The sequence below is a fragment of the Candoia aspera genome, chromosome 6 (assembly GCF_035149785.1).
Source record: "Candoia aspera isolate rCanAsp1 chromosome 6, rCanAsp1.hap2, whole genome shotgun sequence".
Lineage (NCBI taxonomy): Eukaryota > Metazoa > Chordata > Lepidosauria > Squamata > Boidae > Candoia > Candoia aspera.
Genome location: NC_086158.1, coordinates 85,894,122 through 85,906,703, shown reverse-complemented (window position 1 = coordinate 85,906,703; position 12,582 = coordinate 85,894,122). Strand labels below are relative to the sequence as shown.

General features: G+C 41.3%; 1 protein-coding gene across 6 annotated transcripts in view; it reads left to right on the top strand.

The window, feature by feature from the left end:
• SORBS1 (sorbin and SH3 domain containing 1) overlaps positions 1–12,582 on the top strand; it is a 111,167-nt gene that overhangs the window by 27,716 nt on the left and 70,869 nt on the right. For all 6 annotated transcript variants that reach the window (XM_063307587.1, XM_063307588.1, XM_063307589.1 and 3 more), the window contains exon 2: positions 10,509–10,564. In XM_063307587.1, the coding sequence (XP_063163657.1) occupies positions 10,509–10,564 (56 nt within the window). The remainder of the gene's footprint in view (positions 1–10,508; positions 10,565–12,582) is intronic.

Below are 12,582 nucleotides of genomic sequence, written 5' to 3'. Positions count from 1 at the left end.
ATGTGGCTGGTGACTTCATGAGGTTGCCATAGGTGGAGCCAGAATGGTAACCTGCTTTTAGGGTTTCGTTGGAGCAGTTTAAGAGGCCAAATGGGAATCTTAATGGGCCTATTTTTCCCCTTAAATCTCCAAAAGGCAAAAATTACCTTGTTTGGAAGAGCTGTGGGAACAGCAAGCCCTTAGCTTGTTGAATGAGTCATCTGGCTCAGTATAGGGCAGTGAAATAATAATAATAATTTGACCTTAAAGTGCAATAACCTCCTCATCTGTTTTGCTAAAGGGAGTAAATAAATACCATAAAGTATAAATAAAATACTTCCCTGTCTCAACTGTGCAGACACCCTCCATCCCCTTTTAACTGACCTTTCCATTCTTTTCCTTTTCTAACCATGTCTGCAGACAGCATCTGCTTGGGAACCTTCTGGGATAAAGATCCGGGATCCAAGATCAAATGAAGATTTATATTTGTAGGAATGGTAGAACTGCACTTTTTTTTTAAGCATAGATAAGTCTGTAGGAAGTCTTCAGGTTGTTGTTTTTTTTGAACTCTGTTGTAATTTGGCACTGAATAAACCTCCCATGTGCTTTATTAGTTGCATTTTACTGCTCTGTTTTGCTTCAAGTTATCATGCCTTAAATATCGTTCCTTGGCTTAAGGCTGCAGCAAACAACATTTTATTCCATGTATGGACTTAGCCTTCAGTGCTGTTTTCCTTAGAGGCAGTTCATGCATTGGGACTTTAGTATGTCCAGCCAAAGAGGTAGTTGGACCATCTTCTACCGTGGGTTTGATAAATGTAAAATCCAGGCTTCTTTACCCCCAAGTCAGAAAGTTAAATTTCTTTAGGGGAATTTAACTGGGAAATTAGAAACATCAACAGAACTGATTCTTAGACAGCTTTCCTTCTTCCTTCCTAATAGGTGATTTAGGTCCTGAAATAGCATCTCAGTGTCTGCAGAGTTAGTTTAGCACTCTGGAATGATCCATTACTGCCTGATAAGTAGCTGCTTTAGCTTGGATGACTGAACAAGTGCAGGCCTACCATCTAGTATGCAAAAGGGAATTGCCATTGTCCATAGTGGGATGAAAACTCTAATGATACATTAAATTAGTTTAGCAAAACCAGGAGCTGAAAATGGATAGCTTGTTTTCTCTTTGGCTCTGTTTTGGCGTATTTTGTTCCTGGGGAGTTATTTGGTCTTTCTCTTTGTTTGGTTTGGTTTTGCTTCACTGGCTGAAGTGAAATGTTGGATTTAAATTCTTTAGTTATCACTCTGTTTGCTGAGACTGAACAGTTACTGTTGTGTTGGAGAGTTAGGCAAACAATAGGTTTCTGATGTGTTCTGGGTGAAGGTTGGAAGCATGTAAATATGTGTAGAGGTCAGTTGATTTCTAGTATAAGTGAGTGCATATTTCTCTATTATGTAGTTTGACAATAGAAAGTGAGCCAGTTAAATGGATTCATCTATGCAGAGGTTTGCAGAATGATTCCTACTGAAGTCTCAATAAGGACATTGACAAGAGAACCTGTCAATGAAGGACATTGACAGGAGAATTTGTCCAGGCATCCTGATAAGATTTCACCCACATCTTTCAGGTAGAAAGGAAACTTTGGGGGATCAGATTTGAAGTTCTTAGTGGTGTGTGAAGCCATATGGGTACCCGTGTTCTGACTTAGAAATAAATGTTTCCCCTAAAACTGAAGTAATTGTGGGAAAGAATAAAATGACAGTGATTGATGGTTTGGTACATTGCAGCAGCATCACAGAATGTTATGCTCCCTTAGCACGCTTATCCTATAGCCTTTCCAAGACTGTCTCTGCTGTCTGTACTCTTCCTTGGTGATTTGACTTTCTTGTATGTGTCCATTTTCACTGTTAGATCATCACAGTGATGCTGTGTAACCAGATTGGCTTCTTTTGCTGTATCCCATTCTTTTTCCTCACTGGAATAGTTTGCCTTTTTAGTACTCCCTTTGTTAGAAATTAATAACTATCTTGTGCTTCTCCCCAAACTGCTCCTGGCACTGAATCTACTTAGCATTACTTTGAATTTATTAAAATCTGCTTACTTGAAGTGTAAGATATATTTTAGTCAACACTCAGCTTTAATTTCCTTAAGACTTGAGAAATTCAGCATTATATGGCCATTTTCCCCTTGTTCTTAAAATTTCCATGTTGTCTTTTGAAATTGGTTAGCATTAAGTCAAGAATAATTGGCTCTCTTGCATCTACATCTATCCTGATAAGGAGAAATTTCTCCAGACGTTTAGTTGGGAAATTGCTTGAGAGGTTGTATTTGTTGGATGTTAGGGTAATTAAACTCCAATTTCACCATTAAAAAGAAGGACCTAGGGCTATAAACTGGCATATACTGTAGATCCCAATGTCTAAAGGATTTTCCATTTGGGATTCCTGGCAACAAAATGCAAGTATGCATAGAGAAATAGAGGTGAGCTTTTCACACCATTGGCTAATGAGAATGAGTGGTGTTTCCAATCTTATAATATCATTGTTTTTAAGACAATAAAGCTACCCAGTATCTATTGCCCTGTTATAGTGACAGTGACTGTAATAAAGAACTGAACATCTATTAAGATATGAAATAAATTCTGCCCCAGAAGGAGCTGCTATAGCACATATATAGCACAGCGTAGCTTAGCTTGAGGGACTGCCTGTCTCCCATAGTATCTGGCCAACCAGTTCAATCTGGCAGGGTTAGCACACTGTGGCTTCCATCGATTTAAACAATGCCACCTATTGGGACCCTGGAAGTGCACCTTCTCTGTAGCAGCGCCTACCCTTTGGAATGAGGTTCCTTCTGAGATGCAAACAGCCCCCTCCCTATTGGCATTTCAAAGGGCCCTGAAAATGTGACTCTTTGCCCAGGCCTTTGAAAAGGACATTTGCCCTTCCTCCCCCATTCCCAGTAGTTCCCATCCGGGTTGTTTTCTCAGCCATCTCTGCTCTTTTGTTTTGTTTTTGTGCTTTGTATTGTTCCTCATTTTTAAATATTTTTAACAATTTCTAAACCTCCCAGAGATGCTGCGAGTCAGGTGGCATATAAATTTAATTAATTACTGTTATAAGATCAGAAAGGGACGCAGTGCCGCTGCAGGTTAAACCGCTGAGCTGCTGAGCTTGCCAATCGGAAGGTTGGTGGTTCGAATCCGCGTGACGGGGTGAGCTCCCGTTGCTAGTCCCAGCTCCTGCCAACCTAGCAGTTCGAAAACATGCAAATGTGAGTAGATTAACAGGTACCGCTTCGGCGGGCAGGTAACGGCGTCCATTTAGTCATGCTGGCCACACGACCATGGAAGTGTCTATGGACAAACACCGGCTCTTCGGCTTTGAAACGGAGATGAGCACCGCCCCCTAGAGTCGGACACGACTGGACTTAACGTCAAGGGAAACCTTTACCTATAAGATCACAACACAAGAGCCAGTGTTTTTGAACACCAAATTTCCCAGTATCAGCTGAACCCACTATTTTTTCCTTAAAAAGCTTATAGGTATCCAGTAGATATAAAACAATTTTAATTGAATAGCTTGTAATTTTAAATCTATGGAAATGTGATCTGTCTATGCCAAAACAGCCTTACATTAATATTTGTGAACCGGAGCTTCCACTTCTTTATTCCATGCCTCTCCACACTCTGGAATATTTGACAGTTACCTATTCTAGCAACTTTTGTAAATAGCTATTATGGGCGTATTATTTTGCAAAGAAGATTTTCAATCTCCTAATGCTAATGGATTATGTGAATTTAGGAGGATCAAAAGAATCAAACAGGATCTGGCTTGCAAAAAATTCCCTAGAAGCGAATTTAGCAAGAATGAGAATGCAATTGGTACATAATTGAACTTTACAGCGACTGCTCAATTTATTTGTTAATTACATTTATATTCTGCCTTTTTATTCATACAACACTCAAGGCATCTTACAGCAATTAAAAATACAAACTACAAAACATTAAAAGCAAGGCAAAATTAAAATCAGTATCATTACAATCAGTTCAATTAATAATTAAAAACTAGGTGAAAAGGATAGGATTTCATGGTTTCCTAAATAATGGGACTCGGAACTGCATTCCATAATGGGGGTGGGGAGGGGGGCACACAGAAAAATGTCTTCTGCCCTTTACCAGGTAGCTGATCTTCTGGCTATAAGGGAGTTTCCCAAAGAATATCTTCTGCTGATTGAAAAAAACAGGCAGGTTCATAGTAGAGGAAGCAACCCCAGATAATCTCCTAGATTTAGGGGTTTAAAGGTCAAGATGAGCACCTTAAATTGTGCCCTGTAGAAAGCCAGTTTGGTGTAGTGGTGAAGGTGCCAGGCTAGACACAGGGAGACAGTGAGTTCTAGTCCTGCCTTAGGCATGAAGCCAGCTGGGGGACCTTGGCCCAGTCACTCTTGCTCAGCCCTGGGAAGGAGGCAATGGCAAACCACTTCTGAAATCTTGCCAAGAAAACTGCAGGGCCTTGTCCAGGCAGTCTCTTGGAGTCAGCAGTGACTCAAAGGTACAACAACAACAACAACAAAAGGTAACAGGTAGCCAGTACAGATTTTCCATATAGGTGTAATATGATCCCAGTACAGACTAGCTTTTGCATTTTATACCAGTTGCCATTTTTGACGCTTTTCAAGGAAGACTCACTTAAGGCATATTGCAGTTGTGAAGATGGGATGTAACCAAGGCATGAGTAATAGTCACTAAATCCATTGGATTAGTAAAGCCACAGTTGGCACACTAGTGTGGTTGTACAAACACACTTCTTGCCCATAGCTGCTGCTGCAAATTCAGAAATAGCTGGACCTGGGTGGGTCGAACACTCACAGAATGTGAAATTTGTCTTTTTGTGGAAGTGCATTTCCATCCAAAACAGGCCTCATCCTGACCTCCAACTCCAGCTTTCCTCTTACCAACTGTATCTTGTCTTGCCTGGGTTTACTTTCAGTTTACTGTCCCTCATTGAGTACATTATCAAGTTTAAGCAACATTCAAGGGTACTGATTGCTTCTTTGCAATTCCATGGTAAGGAGCAATAGAGCTGTGTCATCAGCATAGAGTACTGATTTCATATAGATGTTGGGCAGTGTAAGGGGCAAGATAGAGCCCCATGGGACACCATAGCTCAGTGACCTAGGTGTCGAATAGTAGTCTCCAAGCATCACCATGAAGGATTGGAACCACTGCAGAACTGGCTGCAAGAACCAATTCCACCAGATGGCCCCAAAGGACTATAGTTAATGGTAAGGAAAGCTGCAGAGAGGTCCAGAAGAACTAACAAGGTTGCATTCCCCGCCCCCCAACTACTTTCTGGCCAGGGCAATTTGAGGGCCATATCCTGGATGAAACTCAGATTGAAATGGGTCCAGTTAGTCAGTTTTAAAGAGATGCATCTGGAGCTTGAAGACACTATCTTCTCAGTCACCTCACCAAAGAATGGAAAATTAGTGGTATTTAATTACAAAGATGATCTTGGTCCAGGAGGGCTTTTTCAGTGAAGGTCATGTAACTGCCTCCTTTAAGGAAATGGGAACATATCCCTCACTCAGGGGGCCCCATTGTTAGCAGGGTAGTTCTCCCTTATAAATAACACAAGTTGCATCCCAGTCAGATGGGAAGTCGCCATTATAGTCCCCATATGTAAAAAAGGAGACAAGGGTGACCCAAACAATTACAGACCTATAAGCCTTATTGGAATTGTGGCTATCGTGTGAAATATAGCAGGCAGCTGGATGGGGAGCCTATTGAACAAGTGAATTATTTCACCTATTTAGGAGTGGCCTTCACCAACACAAGGTCGTGGGCAAATCATTTTAAAAAAAGCATGGTGGGGGCTGAGGCAAGTACCCAAAAATTAGATAAATTTATTTAATTACAGTTACCCAGGTACTTTGACCACCATATTGAAAGTATTTAGGGCAAAAATAGTCCCAGTGCTGACCTATGGCACAGAACTGTGGGGCCTTACAAAAGCTACCTTGCTTGAACAAGTTGAGACCCATTTTTTAAGAAGCATATTGTGATGGTTGCCTTATTCCCAAAGAGACACAGACTCACTTAGTCAGGGCTAAGGATTTCCGGTTTATTAGGAATAGAATGCATACACAGAAAAAGATGGGAATGAGCACATGGCGTGCGAGGTAGCCGGTAAATACCCGCGGTGTGGACCTGGTCCTTCTCCACCCCCCATTGTCTCAAAGTCCTGATCCGGAGTCTTGATGGGGGATCAGGGTGCGATTCTGGAGTCTCGATGGGCGATCAGGGGGATTAGCGCTGATTACCTCTGTCCTCTTCCTGTGTCCGGCGCAGGTGTGTCCCCCAGGGTAATGCAGAGATGTCAGGGAGATAGGATGATGGCTTCTCGGGTCAGGGCAAAGGTATGGCTCCTTTGTCCTTTATTGGTATTTGTCTTTTAGTGCTTAAAGGATTATCACTAATTCCTTCCTCTTTCCTTCCCTTCTCTGGAAAGGCATGTTCCCCGTTGTGATGCATGTATGCATTGCAACTGGGGACATGACACATATTGGGAACTGACAAGAATATGTCAGCCCCCACAGCCAGAGCAGAAACAGATATCCACTCCATACGTAGCCACTCAGCAAAGTTTTTACCTATTGGCAGAGGATCCATTCAGTACCCTGATTTTTTTTTTTAGTCCGTTCAATTGTGTCTGATTCTTGGCAACTGCTTAGACAAGTCCCTGCAGTTTTCTTGGCAAGGTTTTAGGAAGTGGTTGCCATTGCCTCCTTTCGAGAGAGAAAGTTGCCTCCTTCCTAGAGAGAAAGCTAAGAGAAAGTGACTGGCCCAAGGTCACCCAGCTGGCTTTGTGCCTAAGGCGGGACTAGAACTCACGGTCTCCCAGTTCCTAGCCTGATGCCTTCACCACTACACCAAACTGGATTTCTTAGGACCCTGATAGGCTACCCAAAATATGTTTCACTGAACAAATAAGCCTGGCTCAGCCCACCTCCTGGGTAAATTGGCTTACCAAAGTTATTTTACAGCATGGGTTTTCCACCCAGTATTTACTCTCAACTGCCTCCCATGCAAATAAATTTTTTAAACAGAAAGTCCTAGATATCAGTGCCCAAACAGACATGGCATTACAGGCAGAAAATAGATCTTTAAATTGGTTGGCTAAGAACAAAACCACTTTCCAAACCAAAGAATACCTGTCAGTGAGTTTGACACAGTTTCTAAGAAGGGCCTATTCTAGAGCAGAATTTGAGTTGTTGGATTCCATGGCCAAATATGGATGCTTCCATCACTTGCCACATTGTGAAAGGACGTATATATGCGGTGCTTCAGCCGTGAAGATATTGCTCATGTTTTGTTTGATTGTCAACTGAATGCCCCTTTTAGGCTTAGATATGTAAAATCCCTACTTGAAAGAACAGCCCACTGGGACCTGAATCGCAGATTGTCCTATTTCCTCCTGGGCTCTGATGTATACATTGTGAGCAGAACTGCCAAGTTTATAGACAAGGCAGTTCAGCTAAGAATCCATTATATTGAACAGACTGGGTATCATGCAAAGGTGATGTATTTATCTGAACGTTGATTCTTTGTATTTAGCACATTTGTATTTTATTATTGTATTTTCTTTTACCTATTTTATCCTGGAAATAGGCCTTGGATTTTACTTTTATTTTCTTTGATATGGTTTTAAGGTTAATCAGTCAATAATCTCACTCACTCAGGGAGGCATTAATCATCTCCCACAACCATGGAGTCAGTCCCAACCTGGTCAATTTTTAATTGGGTAAGAAAGGCTTGAGCAAGCAAATAGTGCATCTTACCTGTCTACAGAGCTTCTCCATATGCTCACAACAACACCCTGAAAACAGTCCACATAAGCACAAATACATTAGCTCCAGAAGACCCATGAAAGTAGATTTCTGGTTGGTAACATTTGTTATTCATCAACCTGAAAAAATAGATCTGCCTTATAATATAAACTCCGATCTGGGAAATTAAAAATCCCATCTCTGAATGAAAAATAGGCAGGAGTGGGATGGGAGAGAGAGTTCCTTCAAAGGAGCTTCCAAAATAACTCAATAAATCTCCCAGAATACATTTAGGAATGTATAGAAGAACATGAATGCTATAAATAAGCTGTGCTGAAAATACTCCTTTCCTTTTAATATTAAAATTAAATTTAATATTTCCCTAACTGCTCAGTTTAAGTGAGGCCCCTCCATTCTATCATAATATATTGCTCTTTTCAATACAGGCATATTTAAATTCTGTTCAGTCGTCTGATACATCTCTGTATCAGAGGTTTTGAATACAGCAAAACCTCAGTTTAAAGGGCTTTGAATACAATGGATAATTTCCCCCCAGAACCTCCCCCTCATTATGTTTGTTTTAATTGAAGGTTTGTTCACTAATTAATGTTTTACTGCAAATGATATAAATTGAAGCAAATGATGCAAATGTGTATTTAATGGGTGTGCCTTCCCCTGCAAATGGTCCATTAAATTGAGACTTACTGTACTTTCAAAATGTTTTAAAAGAAACTGATGTTGACTATATAGCAGCTCCCAACGGCATCATTTCAGATTTAGACAAATTATATGCAATATTATTTGTTAAATTTATAGCCTGCTTTTCTTTCAGGAACTCAAGGCAGTCTCCAGGGTTTTTTGGTAGCAGTTCATATAGCAGGTTGGTCTGAGAGAATCCTCAAAGTAACCCAGAGATGCCTGGGCTGACAGTATGGTACCTGGGTCTCCTCAGTCCTAATCTGACACTTAACGCTGGCTACCAGTAGTAACATCTCACACATACCTGCACAGCTCATTGGGAGAGCATTTCCCATCCTCTGAGCATTTGTGTTTGGACCATGAACTTTCTGGGCCAAAATTCTTTCTGCTTTTCCGTGGAGGACCCTCGGGGCTCCAATCTAGCTATCCTCTTACTTCCTTCTCAGTGCCCAAGTCCTCATCTGAAGACCTTCACTTTTGGCACTTTTGAGTAGAAACTGTCCGTTGTGAGCAGTCCCATTGCTTAGCATAGCGCAACAGTTCATAGTAAAGCAAACATTTCAGGGCAAATGCAGGAAAGAGCATATGCAACAGTACGCTTGTTGCATAATCAGTTAATAATAAAATTAAGCAGTCCCATCCATCAGAAAATGCTGCTCCCTTCTCTTGTGCTCCCCCTAAAAAGTTATCTTACGGACCTTGAGATAGAGTGCCCATCCCTCTGCTTGTGATCTGGGTAACTGGGAGTGTTTCTGACCAGATGGCTTGTTCCTTTCCCTTGCTCACCCCCCTCCCTCAAATGTGCATACTGACATGCATACTCACATGGAAAGACATGTTTTATATGTTACTTATCAAAGTATAGTGAGCATAAAACCTGCCTGTTATCCATGTGCTCAACTTCTCTACCTTCCCAATTTAAGAATGGAGTATCCTGGGGCTGATGGGCACTTAAATGGGTATGTCTTCTCTTAGTGCTTACCGGAGCCTCCATTCCGTGACTCCTGTAAACTGCGTGTGTGCTTGCTTGCTCCTGTAGAGGGCGAGGGAGAGACACTGTGAACATCTGTTGGGGGTGGGAGGCTGGCTGAATTCCTGATCTTTTCAGGAGGTGGCTGGCCATTTATAGCCATCACAGTTTGAAGCTTTGCTGTGTCTTCCTTATTTTCTGAAATGAGCTGCTTGGTTTATTTAAGAGCTTGTGGCCCTGTTAGGTGTTTCTCTTGCATCCTGAGGCAGAATGTCTGTAGGAAACGCATATTAATGGAGAGAGAGATTGAGAGGGAGAGAGAGAAACAGATGTGCTGTATGACATAATCTCTTACCAAAGAGGATGTGTGTTTGCTTATTAAGTCTTATAAGAACTGTCCTTGTTGTGTTGTTGGTTTACAGAATTGGTTGGAATCTTGTGCTTCCTCATGACTGTGAGAGTGTCTGTGTAGAAAGGATGTCCTGTGATTGATTGATTGATTAATTGATTGATTATATGCCAGATAATGTTATAATGTTATAACGATATAATACAATATACTAATATAATAAGAGGTGTCCTGTAGCTCCCAGTATTTCAGCTTCTCTCATTATCTCTTACACATGTAACATTACATAATTGCTGGAGGTGGGATGGAGATTTCAGCATGGCATTCTTCCTACATCTTCTTTCCTACCATATCCAGTGTTACCCATTAGGAGCCTGTAAATAACTTTTTTGCTGTCACAGTACACGACAGCCTGGATCCCAACACAAATGCACTTTGGAGAGATCCTTCCATTACCTAGTAGACCTAACTTCAGGATTCCACATTCACCAATAAGCTGTTTACATGACTGTAATGATGTAATTATAAACTTAGTGTAGCTTAGAGAATATTTATAACTTAGCAGTGTGGTTCATGTTTTTTTAAAAAGTATGGTATAATGTAAGTTATTTGTGTGATGCATGTTTGGTGCATGTTTTTAAAAAGTACAATATAAGTTAATGGCATTCTCCTTTAAAAAAAAAAATTCACAGAGAGGATCCAGATTTGCCCATGTCTAAACCAGGACCTTTTGGTGCCATGACTTCAGGTAAGTTTGACTTCCTTTTTGTTCTAAAACCTAGGAAAAACAGCTGTAAGAATGTGTTGATCAGTACATTCATCTGCAAAATTAGTAGAAGACCTATCTCCTTCTTCACCTTAGACTTTGAGTTGTATATTACATGATTCTTGACAAATATATAAAGTTTTTCTTGTTTTCAGCAGTAAGAAAACACAGCAGGGGGAAGGTACTTTCAGTGCACAGCTGTTTTGGCCAGAGGCCCCTGTTCCTACAATGGCACCTCAAGGGGAAAACCACGGTCTGTATTTCATTGATATACGGCCAGATGAAACAAAGGGAAACAGCAGTCAGAAGGGGATAGTTTTCAATAGGAAACTGGTATAGGCCACAGACCAGTTCAGAAGCATATTGCAGATTTGAGTCTTCTGGCTGATCCTCCAATCCCCAGCTCCAGGCTTGAAACCTCAGAGCAGGGAATTCAGTGAAAGAAATCAGGAGCCCCGCTGGCCTCCCAAATCAACTGTTTCCAATGTCACAGAAGGTCTAATTCTAAAAAAGAGTACAAGGAAATGTGCTGGGGAAAGAGAGACTCAGCATCTCTTCTCCCTCTTTTCCACTCTTCCAGGAGGACCCAGCAGGCATTAAGGCATTAGGCGGGTTTGTCCAGGACAATGGGAGAACAGCTTTGCCCAGCAAGCATTTTAGAAATGTGAACAACGTAGAAAGTCATTCAGCCCCTTTATTGCTTTGAGTTATTGTGAGTTAATGTTGCTATGGAACTGAAAATAAAGGTGGTGTTAAAAAACATTCAACAAATGTGGGTAGGTGCTCCATTAGCAGGTTTAATCAAAGGGCATGTTAGGGAGAGAAACAGAGCTGTCAGCAGGTAAGAGAGCATTAGAAATTGCTAGTTCCCAACCAAACAGCACTAAAGATGAAAGGTCTATTCATTATTCTGCTCAACGTGGCTAATATTTATCTCATTAGTGGACCAGGAGCTGGTATGCTGACTTCACTAGCCATTTGCCATGTTACTAAGAAGGCTCAAAGTTTTCCTTACTTAGGTACTCTTTTCTGGATAAGTGATTTGTTTGCTGAAAAGCATTGTTATTTAATTTTTAATGCATTTTTAATACAAATGAACTGAGAAACATGGTTCAGCAGTGTAGTCTTGAGAATATAATAAATGATAAACCATTGTTCTATTATAAGGAACACTGGAAGAATGAGGACTGAAGATTCTTTAAAAACTGGCTAGATGAACATTTTTGTACAGTTGATTCATCTGAGTTGTGTACAATGGCTAAAACTGACTATTTGCACAGTTAGATAATAAAATTTATGAAGCAGAGGAAGTCAAAAGATAGCATTTTCCTAAAAAGAAAGGTTGAAAGTCTTGACCCATTGGTAGAATACAGGTAGTCCTCACTTAACTATGGTAATTGGGACTGGCAATTCTGTCGTTAGAGTTGTAGTCATAAAGTGTGGTGTCACATGACCATGCCAACTTATGACGGCAGTTCCAGTTGCTGCTGTTAGGTGAATCCCATGTGGTCGCAGTGTCCTGCAGTCACGTGATCGCCATTTGTGACCTCCTGCCAGCTTCCCCATATAGTTTGCTGGAAGCTGGCAGTGAAGGTCGCAAATGGCGATCACGTGACCACGGGTTGCTGCGACCATCATAATTGTGAGCTGGTTGCCAAGTCCCCAAATCACAGTCACGAGACTCTGGGGAACACTGTGATGGCCACAACTGTGAGGACCAGTCATAAGTCTCCTCATTCAGTGCCATTTTAACTTTGAATGGTCACTGAATGAGTTGCTGAATGAGGGCTACCTGTATTCGCAAAGTGGGTGCTAATCTCCCTTCCCAAGATAGAGACTTCCAGAGCGTAAGTGTGGCCACTGAGAAGGCCTTTTCTCTTGTCCCGTGCCCTGGATGAAGCATTTTACATCTTGCATTTGGAGCTGTCCTGGAGCTGTATAACAGAATTCAAATGCACGAGCACAGGATTGGAAGACTTGTGAGGGATCCTAGTGGAATG